At 41.6% G+C, this 15,330-nt stretch overlaps 2 protein-coding genes across 12 annotated transcripts; both read right to left on the bottom strand.

The window, feature by feature from the left end:
- Positions 1 to 432: 432 nt before the first annotated feature.
- On the bottom strand, positions 433 to 2,030 carry LOC4341098 (protein MIZU-KUSSEI 1). The gene is made up of 2 exons (XM_015786526.3): positions 1,134 to 2,030; positions 433 to 1,051 (listed from the first exon to the last, which is right to left on the bottom strand). Exons 1-2 carry the CDS (start codon positions 1,732 to 1,734, stop codon positions 735 to 737), a joined length of 918 nt encoding a protein of 305 aa, XP_015642012.1. The 5' UTR covers positions 1,735 to 2,030; the 3' UTR covers positions 433 to 734.
- A 3,906-nt stretch (positions 2,031 to 5,936) lies between these two features.
- On the bottom strand, positions 5,937 to 14,063 carry LOC4341097 (uncharacterized). 11 transcript variants are annotated; one of them, XR_001546984.3, is made up of 10 exons: positions 13,766 to 14,063; positions 10,660 to 11,199; positions 10,374 to 10,449; positions 10,132 to 10,207; positions 9,626 to 9,709; positions 9,069 to 9,190; positions 8,250 to 8,493; positions 7,608 to 7,671; positions 6,850 to 7,421; positions 5,937 to 6,327 (listed from the first exon to the last, which is right to left on the bottom strand). XR_001546984.3 is itself a non-coding variant. In XM_015788526.3 (9 exons), the coding sequence occupies exons 2-9, from the start codon at positions 11,108 to 11,110 to the stop codon at positions 6,913 to 6,915; spliced, it is 1,626 nt and encodes a 541-aa protein (XP_015644012.1). In that variant the 5' UTR covers positions 11,111 to 11,199; positions 13,766 to 14,063; the 3' UTR covers positions 6,660 to 6,912. The 11 variants fall into 11 exon arrangements, 7 of the variants coding, with proteins under 7 accessions (XP_015644012.1, XP_015644015.1, XP_015644016.1 ...); XR_010742037.1 differs by having other exon boundaries at positions 8,250 to 8,490; XR_010742038.1 differs by having other exon boundaries at positions 10,681 to 11,199.
- Positions 14,064 to 15,330: the final 1,267 nt, after the last annotated feature.

Here is a 15,330-nt window from a genome sequence, read left to right as displayed (position 1 = left end):
GTTAAGCAGTGTAGATGATTTTTAGTGTATTAATAATGTATAATTTATTTTAGTGGTATTAATGTAGTTTTATTAAAAATGCACATAGCTTTTGAAGCAAAAACAATAGAGGAGTTTATATATGACCATGACAAAGGGATTTTTATTTAAATATGAGAGATATTCTTATTCTTATCATATTTAGTAGTGTATTAAAATCTACCATCTATTTTACGGTAAATATATTTTTTTTATTGTTAGATAATTTACATTTCCTTAATTACAGTGTATACAGTGATGTATGGTTTATTTTACCATTTTTTTCTTTAATAAAAAATATTCTCTGGCTTATATCTCACCCTTATAGTGTTTGAAATACAGCCCTACTATACGTATTCGCGCGAATGCGCGGGCTACCTTCTTTGTTAATGGTAAAAGAAAAACATGTTTAACTTAAGACAAAGCTAGAACGACGGTTAATTTGAAACAGAGGTTGCAGTAGCAGCAGCAACATCATCATCGTCAAGCCACCGCCCGGCTATATATTTCACATAACCAAACGACCAAATTAACATGAACAACCCATATATATATAGGACACCATGCGTAAGCACAGCAACACAGATTCCTACATAGCTATGGCTCTACTAACCACGTACCAACGTGCTGACATCACACATAGTTGACACTTTCGTCATCGATCCTCGTTGCCCTAGCCCTAGGCGCCATGAATAATGGATGTGAAGCTCGATCGATCAAACTCTGAGGAGGTAGATGCTGAGCTCCGGGCCGGCGTTGCCGTCGGGGCTGACCATGTAGAACGCCTCCGAGTCCCTCGACCCCACCACCCTCTCGAACCTCGCTCTCATGTACATCATGTCCCCCTCGCCGCCGGCAACGCCGCCACCGTCGGGGAGCACGCCGGCGCCGACGGTGACCGGCTCGACGGCGCGCAGCACGCGCCACTCCTCGGCGCCGCACTCGCGGCGCACCGCGTACCCGCACTTGCGCCCGTTGCAGTACGCCCGCCACGTCGTCTCCTCCATCAGCGCCGCCCGCCGCCGCTTCTCGCCTGCGAATGATCGATCGATGCGTGCGTGAACACAGGACGAACACCATGGGGGGGTGGGAACAGGAGGAGTTTGTGTACGTACCTGGGTTGGTCGGCGGCGCCGCCTTCTCGCACTCGAGGGCGAGGCGGACGAGGCCGGAGGCCATCTCCCTGACGAGCGCGCCGGTGGAGTAGCCGGCGAGCTCGAGCATCATCGCCGGCGCGGCGCGCGGGTCGGTCTGCAGCGCGAGGTGCACGCGGCCGCGGAGCCGGCCGAAGACGGTGCCGGTGAGCACCCGCGCCGACGCCGACGACCCGCCCCCCGCGCGTCGGCCGCCTCGCCGCGCGCGCGCCAGCACGGACAGCACAGCCGCCCGCAGCCGCGCCAGCGCCGCCTGATGATCCCCTCTCTTCCTCGGCGACGCCCCGGCGGCGGCGGCGGCGGCGGACCACGACGGCGTGGACAGGTAGGGCGTGGACACGAAGAAGAAGTCCTCCTCGTCCTCCACCTCCTCGCCGTCGTCGTCGCCGGGTCCCAGCTGCGCCGCCAGCGGCTGCCGCGCCCTGTTCCTCCTGCCGCGCTTCCCGAACAGCCACTGGAAGCCACCGCCGCCGCCTCCGCCGCCGCCGCCGGCGGGGCTCTTGGCGGAGGAGGGGAGCGGCGAGGCTCGCGGGGAGAGGGGCCTTGTTTCCATGACGCTCATGCGTGCATGGATGCACACTAGTGTGGTAGTTTACGCGGCAAGATGCAAACCAAACCACAATATATGAAGAAGCAGGAGGGAGCTTAGCTTAGGCTTAGCTAGGTAGGTAGCAGCTTTTGGCACAAGAATCTGAGTGTAGGCTAAGAAGCAGCTTGTTAGTAGCCTACGAGAATTCACAGAAGCCGAAAAACCTAGCTTCTGAATTCTAGTTTATTTTCTAGATTTTATAACTACAAAAATCCAAAGTGTTTAGGAAAACTTTGAGCTCTTAGGTTTAGGGCGAGAAGTGCTTTTGGCAGGCAGGCAGAGAGTTGGGGACACCCGGGTGGCCTGCATAAATACACTTAGCAGAGGGACAGGAGCACAAAGCAGGGAGAGGAGAGAAAGATGAGATGATATGATGGTGATGCATGGGTGGTGGTGGGCGGAGCAGGCGGACCAACGCCTACCAAATGGACCAAATTATTAATCACTAGATAGGCTGTGCATGCCTGCGTGTGTGCAAGCAAAGGGCAAATTAAGGGGTGTTGACGAGAGAAGCCGTTGGTTTTTCCTCTCAGATGATCCTGTGTTTCTACTAACTGTTTTTTAGGGAGGAGGAGGAGGAGGAGACAGGGCATTGGGACGTGTGACAGTGACAGGGCTATTACTGTGCGTGTCACACAAAGCATGACGTTCGTACGTACGTGTGTGGGATGTAAGTGGAACCGTCGACAACAGCGCCTCGCAGTCGCATCTCCTCCCAGAGCTAGTGGCCGAGCCACGAAACTTTCATACGTAGAGCTAAGCTAATAAAAACTTAAACTTTTCATAAACTATATACTCCCTCTACTCCATTTTAAATGTAGTTATAGATTTTCGTATCCAACGTTTAATCGTCTGTCTTATTTAAAACTTTATAAAAAAGTTAAAAAATAAGTCACACATAAAGTGTTATTTATGTTTTATCATCTAATAACAATAGAAATACTAATCATCAGAAAAATTTAAATAAAACGAACGGTCAAACGTTAGATATGTAAACCCAATTACACTTAAAGTGGGACGGAGAAGTAGCTCTTATAAAAAAATTACAATGGGATTATAGGGCTAAGCATAGAGCTTCGACCCTAGATGTTATCACACCCCATCATCTTTGCTTGTGAAAAAATATAGTATTGAACTCTTGATTATAAATCCCACAACTTAATCTTACTATGGTAAAATTAATGATTTTGCATCGTTTTTTATTAATTAGCCTTGACTATTTTTTGTCTTTCTAAGACACCTATTCATTGTTATACACGCAACATCTTCCACATCTCCTTAACACTGTTAAGAGAGATGGATATCGGTAGAACATATTTATTCTCACTAAAATTTTATTTAAAGCTCATATTGTTAACAACAAATTTGGTAATTCAAGTATCGAAGATGAAGATAAAACTGAAACGGAATCCAAGATGGAGATCGTTCCGGAAACAGAGCGAGGATCGGCTAAAATCCGAATCGGTTGCGATCAGGATCGGCATACTTCGAGTCGGACAAGGTTAGCCGATTAAGCCGATTCCGACAATATCGTTGTCGGGTTAAGTTAATGTGCTTCATGTGGATTGCCATGCATGGATTGAGTCCTGAGAAGACAATTGTATCTATTAATTAGGATATTTTATGTAATTTCCTTAGAGATAAGTTTGGGCAAAAGTCTGCCGTAAAGACTTATGGTATCTTAGAGTTTGTTAGAGATAAGAGACGTGTCCGACAAGGACATATTTTGTATATCGGGTATAAATATGACCCGAACCCATGTAATCAAACAACACACGTTCAATAACAATCTCGGCGCATCGCCAACCTTTTATTTTCGACGAGTTCTTGCTTTCGGGTTGAGCTGCATCGGTTTCGATCTTCAAGTAGAGGTAAACTTGTCATGGCGGCTTGCGTTCTCGGGATTAGTGCTTCCATCATTATGATACTCTAATCTTGTTTATGTAAGTTGTCGAGTTATCATATATCTATATAATCTTCGACAATATCGTTATCTAACCTTCAACCGGCTAACATCTATCGTTAGGAGGCAGCCGATTAGGTTAAATAATAACGTTGGCTTAGATTATATAGGGTATCTACCACCTTATGAAACATCCAATAGCTTGATTGTCTAGATATTGTTCTTCTTTTTATACTTATAGCTGTATCAGTTAAGTTTGACCTTATAAGTCGTGATTAGAACCATAATCTCTAGCCTGCTTTTGGTTGTCGATTAGGGTAGTATCGGGGTTTCAGCTGATTTTACCTGATTTAGCTTTATATCTTATGTGCTTAATTGATATGCTAGATCTGCTCTTTATGTTAAGATATTACTGCATTTAGGTATATTAAGCTTCTTATTTGGTATATTTTGCTTGCTTTAGTATCTCAATATAGAGTTGTATCGGAGTATTAGCCGATACATGTTAGATCTATCTGATCGGCTACGCTATGAATGCTTATAATGTTCTCGTTAATATATATTTCGATCTAAGTGATTTATATTGTCTCGGCATGGCGACCGATCTATCCCAATCACTTGATTTAAGTATATATCGACATCAAGATTATATTTCATTAGTATCCACAGACGATCGAATATATTTAGTTCTTTCTTGCCTGTTTATGACTACCGATCGACTCAAATATGACATCGGCTCAAAGATAAATGATACATCATCGGCGACTGGCCGATCGGCTATCATTTATGGATTTAATGACGGTTTCTTTGTCTTTATTCCTTGTTGATTGCAGGATCAAATCAACTGGCACGCTCACGAACCTAAAGGCAAGATTTTTGATCCTGCACTGAAGTTAAGCAAATCTTTCAGGCCTCGTGTTTTCGCATCAACACACATATATGTACGTAATATTTGTGTCCAATAAATCCTAATGACTAGTTTTGCATCGTTTAAGAGTAGGAAGCTCTTAAAATTGATTTTCGTTCTATCAGTCACATGTTCTTATAAACCAGTCTGAAGCTGACTTATGTACCTTGCCCAAGCGAAACTGCTCGATGGATCGATGTTATCCTCTGAATTGGGTAGTACATGCATGTAAATTAATCAACCACATGAACATCCCATCACAACGAAAGATGGATCGATGCTACTGCATGCTGAAAGCGTCGATAAGAGTTATCATAACAATAATAAGGTTTCGTCAATGCCGTATCCCAGAAGATGCAGTGTGGAATTAATGCTGCTCTATATATATACGTTTATCTTTAATTATGTTTGTCAATAGTGTGGCGCCAATGGATTGTGGATCGATTAGTGAGATGTTCTGAGGTCATTTACAAATGAGATTAGCACAGATGGCTTCCACCTAATGTCTGAGCGATGCTGCATATATATAAAACTATGAGAGTACTAATCATGATTAATCACTAAGGGCGTTATATTATATTTAGCCAGCATGTATATATTGATCAATAATTATTGTCTCATCATGCATGAAAAGTACACATGATTGCTCTATGTCTGACATTTATTTTATTATAGTTCCTTTTTTTAATAAAGTCGCATCTTGCATAGTCACATTGCAGAACCAGCCGGCCGTATGAAACTTTGATGCATGCCTGCATCAATACCTTATATCAATCAAATTAAATTAGCACATGCAAAGGAAAGTTGGTAAAGAAATACAACACCATGCCAGTTGCACGAAAATAATCAAAAAAAAACTCCAATTAATATACCTTTTATATCATACTGATTTACTATCATGATCTTGAATGCTGAATTAGAAATCAGTTGCAACTAAGCTGCCAGTATATTTACCTAATTATAAGTTTACTGAAAGATAATGAATGACTCTAAAATATATACAAACTGATGCTTCATTTCGATTTCAGACAAAGAATTAGTCAGCGAAACAAACTTGAAGTTTATCCCAAGTTGCAACATTTTATCATTTCTTGGTCAAATCCATGATGCAAGCTTAGTAGGACAAAGAAAAAATCGCTACTTTAATGGTTGATTCCAATCTTGACACTATACTCCAAGTATCTTTCGCTCTAGGTTTGCCAAAGAGCACAGGAACGTGGTCCTAGTGTGTGTATTTTACTATTTTAGCAATAAAGTCATGGTTGCTTCAGTAGAAAGACCAAAGATGTTTGGAACTTTGGGTGTATATATAGTTCGTTGCCATAATTCTGTGGTAATAAGTAAAAATACAGAGCACACCGTAGGTGAGTTCAATTTCTTCATTGACTTTATTTGAATGTAGTCATTTCGAATTCTGCACCATTTCTGTTTTAATAAGAGGATCGAAGCATCTCAAATTCTCCGCGGTTTCTACAGGGTTGCCACAGGTTTTATGCAGTGGTTTTTGTGCACATATTTTTATATAAGAATTCAGTTTTTGTTCACTAAACCACCATTTTGTGTAGTTCACATTGAGATCATAGCTCAAAACAACGCCAGGTCGAAAGATAGCAGAGGATGAAAAATCAATCAGTGCCAACGTTCCCTGTAGAATGTGCAGCTGGAGATAACACGATCACGCATCAAAAGACAAATTCCGGCCATACGCCGCAGGTTTTACAGTCTGTCTGTCCTGCCATCATCATGTATGCATGGCCTGCAAAAGACGCAAAGGAAAAAAAAGGAAGAGCAAATCAGAGGAATACAGACAGAATAAAAGCCTTATAGCCTCTCAATGTAGCAGCAGCATGCATATTAGCCTATAGGCAGGGCATAAACATGCCTGATCCAAGGAAAGCAGCAGAGCAGACATCAAGCAAAAGGCAAACTGTTGGCAGATTTTGGCTCAACAGAATTTGCCATGTAAGTAGCATGCATGCTTGCTTTGTGCCTTTCATATTGACAGCCTGCATTTTGTGCCAAAGGTAAAGGAGATGTAGAGAGCAGTCACCATCTTCCTATCTGTCTCTCTAGACTCGAGTCACCACCTTTACTTTTGTAGCTTTTTTTGAAAATAATAGTTTTACACATTGCACATTTGTTAATATGCATAAATGAAGTGGTAAATCTGTCTCAGAAAAAAAAATCCCATGATTTAGCATGGAGTTAAAAATTTTGCATGCTACAGTTTCACCAATAAGGGGCTACACAGAACAGGGAAGCTCATCTGAAGCCATACCGCAGCTGGCTGATATAAGATTCTTCAGCAGTTGATATGGTACAAATCAGCCACATGTTTTGTTCACCTCCTGTGGTGGTAGTGCCTATCATGCCTGTCTCTGGAATGGCGCGATGACGTCTCTGAGCTCGTGCTGTACTGGCTTGAGTACTGTCGGCTTGAGTAAGCATGCGGTGTCCAGGCACCATCATCGGCTGGCAAATTTTCATATCCTGAAGAGCTTCTCCATCCTCTATCTGGGTGAGACCTTCCATGACTGGGGCTTGCTGGTCCGTAGTCATAGGAGTGATATCTTGAATAACGATCAGCACCAGGAGGGCCTCTATCTCGTTCTTCTCTCGAATCTGAGGAATGATAGCGCTCTGAGTACTGAGGCGGAGTGCTGTCCCAGAGCCAGCGGTCACCATTTTCTGGAATGGGGCCATTTATTCCAGGGAATTCCACCGTCTTCTTTTTCCGAGGAGGGGATGGTTCACCTTGATCCGGAAGTTCTCCCTCCTCGTATTCTTCTTTTGGGTCCTCATCTCCAAATATGGTGATACCAGAAGGTTTGTCCTCGTCGTCAACCACATCTAACAATCACAATAACAGAAAAAAGACTTAGAAAACCATGATATTTAGGGGGCAAGGGGGAAGAGAAAACCATGTATAAGCGTACATAGCTTGAAATTTCTTAAACAGATACACACAAAAAGAAAAACTGTAAGCATAAATTCGCTGCTGGAATGATCGGGTGACAAATTGGAAGGTTAGCTTACCAAGGTAACCTGGAGGATAACCCAGTTCACGCATTCTGTGCAGCCACGGAGGTGGATCGTTTTCCTGCAAGGTTTATAAACTCAGAGAAAACTTCAGGGAGCTGAATAACCCTAGCAGTGGTGTCATTTGTTTCAGGAGCTAAAGCGACAGGCTAGCAGAACGAATTATAATGAAACAGTTTGTCTCAAATATATTATCACTTAACCCTCAGAAAGTATTGCACCACAGGTACAATCAAAGGCAGCTCAACAGTAAAATTATTCCACTTTTCCCAACAGCTTATTACAGAACTTGCAGTTCAAGAATGACCATATAATAATCATGTTGAATATGGAAATTCATAAAGAAAAAGAATTTAACTTTCAAGAATGACAAGAGATTCATGAACATAATATGAAACTTGGATTGATACAAGTTGCTATTTAATGAACTACTGATTTTTCAGTTCATATAGACTTCGGAGTATAAGTACTATATCATCAAGTTAACAAGTGTAAAGCCAAATGATTTGGCGTTTTAACTCATTTGTGTCAAACTTAACTGAAGATCGATATATGCTGGTAAACAAATATAACAAACTAGAAGACTAACCAAAACCAATACAGTTCAAGCATTAACTGGCATAAGAAATCATCAATTACCCCGATCCCCAAGCATTCCCTTGTCTCAGGTCCAAGGATTCCTGGTCTCAGATCATCAAATTTGCCTGGCGTTTTCTGGTAATATCGATTTTGTCCACGATTAACATTAGATTGGTTCCTTTTCATATTGTGTTGCTTGCGTGCATTGTTTATTGCAGCATTATCACGAGGCTTAGGGCATTCCTTCAGAGCATGACTATAAGAACCGCAGTTGAAACAGCGAGAATCATCTTTATCTGCTCTGCTGTTAAAAAAAGGTAGCTCAAGTTGAGGATTCATGCCAAGGTATAATTGAGACATCAGATAGATCATCCCAAGACATGTCAAATGTGAAGTAGCTATGAGCAATATGTTCACAAGCAAAAATAAAGGTACACGGAGTTCATGTCCTGATAAAGAGTGCAGTGAAGTAAAAAAGGCTAATACAATGAAGGATAAAAATAAATTTTTAAAAAAAAAGACATACAGGGAGAGCAGATCTCAACTCCAAAGTCATTTCATTTTTCAGATGGTGGAGCATGGATAATTTATTTTGCCTAGAAGCCCATATTAGCCCTGAACATTGGTGGTACATCTAAACAACCCCTTCACAATTGTTGGAGCTATCAGAATCAAAAATATCCTTAAAACCTTCCAGTAATTCTGTAGTTCGTTTTGGATTCTAGTCAGGGGAATATTTATAATTGTAATACTATGTTGCCGTTACAACTCCAAAGGGATTCTTTCAACTAAATGAACTTAACAATTGTTGAAATAAATAAGTGGTTCCAGACACATAAGCTAACAAAGATATAGATAAAACGGTTTAATAACTTCTACCTTTCAGTGTTTGATGGATCACCCAAAGGAGTTGAGCCCAATGTGAACTCGCGATCATATAGCGGGACCGAATCATCATCCAGAACAACACCTTCTTTTGCTTGGCTATCTACCCAAAATGACTTCTCACAAGAAGGGGAACAAAGCAAAATATTGAATTATTCGATTTCACTTAAGCAACACTATGGCATAAAAATATATGTAAATCATACAATCCAGTATGTATCCATGTCAAAGGTTCAACAAAGATCATCTCAGTACTAAACAATGGAAGACCATCTAAGCCAAAAGTAACATGCAGAAACAATACTCTGCCTGATATTATTTGTTGAGGGATGCAAATTAAACCACATGAAGAGTTGAGGGACCAAATATATATTCTTTTCCTTTCATAAACAAAAGGAAAAAACCATCTATTTTTGCAGTGAGAATGGTAAAAAGGAAGACAACAACAGAAAATAAATCACTGATGTAAATCTTCAAAACGAATGCATTGCTGATTCTTATGCACGGGTGAGTTTAATTTAACTTGTAAACGTGGCGCACTTAACACTTACCACAGCACAAGATTTCTCTGAACCAACATGTAATGCTGGATAATAAGTCTCTTCGCCACATTCTAAAACTTCTTCCCCAGCTTTCTGTATTTCCAAGAGAAAAACATAAGATAAAGATAAAGAAAAGACTATTGATAATTTTCAGTTATGTCTGCCCCTTAATCTATACTAGGTGACGTTGAAATCTATGTTCCATAAGTCATGATCTCTTCCATTCGCTATCACAAGAAAATTATATTGCGGAATTATAAAGCATTAAGAAAAGCAAAAGAAACATCAAGCAGAAGAGTTATCTGTTGATAGAACAAGAAAGATGAAAATATATTTTGGAACTGAACTAATTGTGTTTTACATTCCTTCTTTTTTTTTATGTTAATCTCTAGTTCCCAATTGCCCATAGTATAGCAGCAGAAGCAGCGTTCTCAATTTTTCGGTAGCATTGGCAGATATGCTGGCATACAAACAAAATTAATAAGAAGCAACCATACTTCAGGAAGTCATAGTACCGTCAATGTATTTTGCTTTCTGGTTTGCCACTCAGACCATTGTTGCATCAATTCCACGAGCTTTCTTTTGCTTTCCCTAGAATATTGAGAAAATACACATTAACAGTTAAAATGGCCCCCAACAAATGTTAAAGTGGCTATGCAATTGCAAAAATTTTTCATAAGGATAAAAAATGAATGCTACAAGATACAATTTGCAATCATACAAATTATTGAGAATAAAAATTCAGTTTGTGTTTAACCTTGTCAAGTTGCTGTAAATCACACGAACTGAAGGCTCAGTTGATTCTACTCGGGCTCTTTTAACTCCTCTGATTGCTAAACACACCATGTCAAGGAATAAACAGAATGAAACAACCTGATTGGTAGCAACAATGTTTTCGTCCTGGCAGTAACAGGACTACTCAGCTCTTCTGATGTGAGTACAATTCAGAAGATTCATGGAAGAATTGACTTCCAGAGAACACAAACTTGCTTGGGGAGTACATTAGAAGATAGAAATGAGACAGATTTCATATAAGAGGATACTGCTTTCATCGATAAGGATACTTTTCGATGCATGACTGCCATTCTCAAGCCCATTACCCTTATCTAGTTCAACTGAAACACCATGTAGAGTCTGTACATCTGCTACACTGGTGCTGGACTGGATAGAAGCATCCAAATACTGATGTTTTACAACTACATCATCATCTGAAAGATCCATGTCTTCCACTTGACCTTCTTCAAGATCTATAATTACATCAGGAACCTTGGTACTATCCATGGTAGTAGGTTCCCCATCCACTTGATCTTGTCCTTCAAGATCTATGATCCCATCCGAAGCCTTGGTGTTATCCACAGGACCAGACTCCCCTTCAGATGCCAATGGGTTGACTTCATTCAAATTGGGGGGTATAGTCTGAAGGTTGGTCTCTTCTTCATCTTTTGCATCAGCCTCACAAGGTTCCCCAAGACTGATGAATTCTTCCGATGCCATAGTTTCTAGGAACAGTTACACTAGGCATTCAAATAGCACACCCAGCCATCAACAGATACATCCCTTTCCTTCAATAATGACATCACAATCTGCCAAGAAAAACAACAATCAAGCCGCTGAAACCAAAACATCCTACAAAACCAGGGCAAAGAAGAACAGCTAGAAAAGTAAAAGAAGGCATCAACTTCAACTTCCTACTAAACTATGCCACAAAACATATAATGAGCTAACCAGGAAAATCCAGGGAAAACAAAATCCTGCAAGGAAAAAAATCACATTAAATCCTCATCTAACTGAATGGATTGAAGTATATCTGGGAGTAACCAAATCAAAACACAGCTGGAACTTGGAAGAATCCAAGACCAAGAGCCAATTTAGGGTTCCATACTGACAGAAGAATCAGCCTGGATGAAACTCCCGTCTACCCCTAATGTCCACCCAGTGAAGCTCTGGGAGGGGAGGCAAGTTCCTTCTTGCGGTAACAGCAGGTACCTGGGTGCTTGTCCCTGGCAGCTCACATGAGCAGAGGACTCGACGGTGATGCCAGAGTCATCAAGAGAAGAGACTGGGTATGTGCAAATGAGGGCCAGACCTAGCAAGGAGAGGGTAGGCTTGTTGGTGTTCTTTCTATTTTCCATCTTTGCTTCCACATCAGCCACAGTGAACTATCAGAACAACACCAGTTATGTTGTAATTTTGTGTTCGAATATACTTTTACAGTTATTACTTGCAACGCACGTGATTGCTTGGAAAGTTTTTACAGCTGTCAAACACGGGGTACTCTAATGGGCAGTAAAAATTTCCAAACCTGAACGATATGACAATTTTAGTTCTATATATTTTGGAGCTTCAGATGGACCTTAAAAAAAAACTCAACCAGATCTTAAATTTCAACAACTCAGTTAAATTTTGAATTCTCAAATTAAAGTGACAAAAAACAACATTTTGAACAGCAGAATAGCATTAGCCTAATTATTCAAAATACAACATCCAACTATAAAATTCTTCTTTTGCTGAAGTGTGTAGTGATAATGATCCATAAATATCTTATTCACATGCATCGACAATAGATTTTTTTTTTCAGTAGCACATCCTAGTTGTATCTCACTGGATGCTTCATTGCTTGATTCAACCAGCTAAGGGCAATGGCCACACATGCAGGTGTTGTGTTGCAGTGTGGTTCCATGTGGTCCCAACTCCCATTATCAAATAGTAATATTGGAAATAGCAAACAATCAGTTTCCCACTGGCACCTATAGATAAGCAATGCCATCTTGGGTGCACACAACACAATGCAATTTAAAATAATGCTTTCAGTTGCAAAACACTTTTGGATTACACTACTATTTTACATATTTTAGTTGGTGACATGTAAAGTGATTTTGCTATTTTACATATGGCTCTGTTTGATGGCTACCACACCATAATATGCAGCTCCAACACCAGCTTCATGGTTGGCACCTCTCCACATTGAAGTTGGAGCTGATTGGGAAGGTTCGGCAAGAAGGTTGGCTCCAACCGTACAATTCTAAGGCTTTACGAGCAAAAAGGTTAAAATTCATTGTTACCAAATTTTCAAGTAAAATTTAAATCCTAAAGGGTATCTTGTGTATTTTGTCCTTGTATACTTTTTGGTCCAGACTATGTCACAAATAATGATGCAAACGGTTTGAATTATTGTATGCAAACCCTTTTTTTTTCTCAATGTGCATAACATAAGATTCTAGATTTTTTTTCCAAAGCTGGATATTTTTTTCCAAAGCATACATATATCATGACACAAATCATCCAAGATTGAAGATGCCTGAGTAGGCTGAAACTCAACATAACAAAGATTGTATGATCATGTATGTTGCCTCATTGCGTATATGCAAGAAACTCAATGCCATTGATTCAATGGCGTCAACAAGAAAATAAACATTGATTAATGGCAAGATCATCCAAAATTGATACAGTGATCTACTAAATGCATAAATGAACCAGAACTGCATGTCCAAATTTGCATATAAATATCAAATATACCAAACAGGGAGTACTTGAATTAGGCTCAAAATTTTAATACAAGTATAGCTAATGCTCAAATATGTTTAGATATGGGCGAGCCAAGATCATTTTAGTAATGCAGAAACCTCTGCTGTGTTCATATTGCAGCAGTGTACAAAAGTATGATGAAATCAAGCAAACCATGAGCCAGAATCATAGATCATTAATGAAGGGGTATACGCCCATGGCCACAATCAGGCAGCTTGGGCAGCTTGCCGATTAATTTATAGTAGTAATGTACGCTTGACATGGATTAATCAAATATCAGCACGTGTTGAACCATTAGTTGACAGAATCAGCAAGCACTAGCATAAACACGAGGTAAAATCATAGAAGAAGATAACACGAAGAATGTACAATATGTGCGCTCAATCTGATAAAAAAACTGATGCCCATAATACCTCATCTTAAAACAGGGGCGAACCTGACGTGGGGGCATGGGGGTTCAGTTCAATCCCCCAATTCTTAAATTGTTATTATTACTAAGCTTAAGGGCAAAGAGGAAAGCAGATTCCAGCTTCCAGATCTAGGAGAGAAGCTATGGCTAAGACAAGGAGAAGGAGAAGGGTATCTGGGGGTAGTGAGAGACAGGACGCGCGTACGGGTGCTCACCGGCGAGGATGGAGCCGCCGCACGCCACCGCCCGCTGCCCGCGGGGATGGAGATCGGCGGGCGGGCGAGCTCTCGAGGAGCGCCGAGGGGGAGGGTCGTCTCGCCGGGGCCGAGCTCGCTCCTGCGGCGGCCGGGCGGCCGGTCGGCCGGCTTCTCCCCCGCCTGGTCGCGTCGGGGCTCGCCGCACAGGCCGTCTCCGGGAAGGATGTGGCGCGGCGGGGCGGCGGGCGGCGGCGGAGGAGAGGAGAGGAGAGAGCTCGGGTTTGGGGGCGGTGCTAGGGCTTCACTTGGCCTCTTCGGGTTTGGATGGAGAAGGAGAACGCAAGATGCCGGTAAAATTTTGAGTAAATTTCATCAAACCACCCCCTTCAAGTTTGGAGTTTGGAATTTGGACGGATCAAAGGTCGTCTACGTCAGTGGGACGGAAGGGGGCAGCTCCTCCGTCCGTTCCGCATCGGACGAACCAAACGAAACGAAACGAAGCGAAGCGATCGAACACCCTCAGGACACGAATCGAACACCCTTAGCTCGGCACACGGATCAATATCTGACCACGAACACCCTCAGGACTGCCCAAAACGATGCGTCGCCACTGCGAGTGTCGGAAAAGGTCCACTTCAATTACAAAATAAAGAGTAAATTTTACTTGAGGGCACATTTTATCGTTAAAGTTTCACTTTGTATCGTCTTTTAACCGATGTTTTACTTTGGATCGGGTAATTAATATTACCTTTATAGCACTTTGAACCACCATGACTCTCTGCTCAAGCATACGAACGATTTCGCGTATGTCGGTTTCTACTCATCAATGAACTTCTACAGTGGTACGTAGTACTTTTTTTTTACATATGACAAGTTAGATGTAGATGAGTAAAAGAGTTAGAAATGTTCCAAAGTGCTATAAAGATAAGATTACCCGGTCCAAAGTAAAAAACATCGGTTAAAAGATAGGCCAAAACGAAACATCAAAAGGTGGTATAAAGCATCTCTCAACTATGAAAACCAGTGTAAATCAAATCTAATCAGTGGTTTAGACAGTGATTTCATCGTGAGTGACATCCACGTGGCACTTACGGTAAGGAAAAAAGTGAAACCCACATGACAGAGGCTATGCTACCGGCTTCTTCTTCTAGCATCCACTATATCCTCTTTCCCCATCTCTCTCTACCTCTCCCCTCTCTCTTCCTTCGATGGCTCGTAGGGTTGGGCTACCTATTACCCCTGGTCGATGATAGGGCCGCACTGCCGGAACCACCCTGCAGGCGATGGAGATGGGTAAGAGAGGAGAGAGGGGATGGTGTAGGAAGAAGACAGCAGCCTATACTTCTCCCCTGACATGTGGGCCTTAGTGGGTTCTGCCCTTCTTTTTCTATTGCAAGTGCCACAAAGACACAAAGACTTAGTCAACATGCTACTTGGACAACACATAGGAGTATGACAAGATCGAGGGATCTGATTTGCACTGGTTATGATAATTGAAAAGCGCTTTTGAGCTGGTTTTGGGGTTAAAGATAATTCTCGTAGATCATCATGTGTCCAATAGGTAAGAAGAACATTTATCCGTT

This window comes from Oryza sativa, chromosome 6, assembly GCF_034140825.1.
Source record: "Oryza sativa Japonica Group chromosome 6, ASM3414082v1".
Taxonomy (NCBI): Eukaryota; Viridiplantae; Streptophyta; class Magnoliopsida; order Poales; family Poaceae; genus Oryza; species Oryza sativa.
The sequence above is the reverse complement of the archived record's forward strand: the minus strand, read 5'-3'. Positions and strand labels throughout refer to the sequence as shown.

What these genes read in the sequence shown, in the direction of transcription:
- LOC4341098 (XM_015786526.3), bottom strand. Translation starts at nt 1,734, where the DNA reads ATGAGCGTCATGGAAACAAGGCCCCTCTCCCCGCGAGCCTCGCCGCTC. An exon ending in GGCGCCGCCGACCAACCCAG is followed by an intron (nt 1,052 to 1,133) that starts GTACGTACACAA and finishes GATCATTCGCAG; the next exon opens with GCGAGAAGCGGCGGCGGGCG.
- LOC4341097 (XM_015788526.3), bottom strand. Translation starts at nt 11,110, where the DNA reads ATGGCATCGGAAGAATTCATCAGTCTTGGGGAACCTTGTGAGGCTGAT. An exon ending in ATTTACAGCAACTTGACAAG is followed by an intron (nt 10,208 to 10,373) that starts GTTAAACACAAA and finishes TCAATATTCTAG; the next exon opens with GGAAAGCAAAAGAAAGCTCG. An exon ending in TTATCCTCCAGGTTACCTTG is followed by an intron (nt 7,422 to 7,607) that starts GTAAGCTAACCT and finishes TGTGATTGTTAG; the next exon opens with ATGTGGTTGACGACGAGGAC.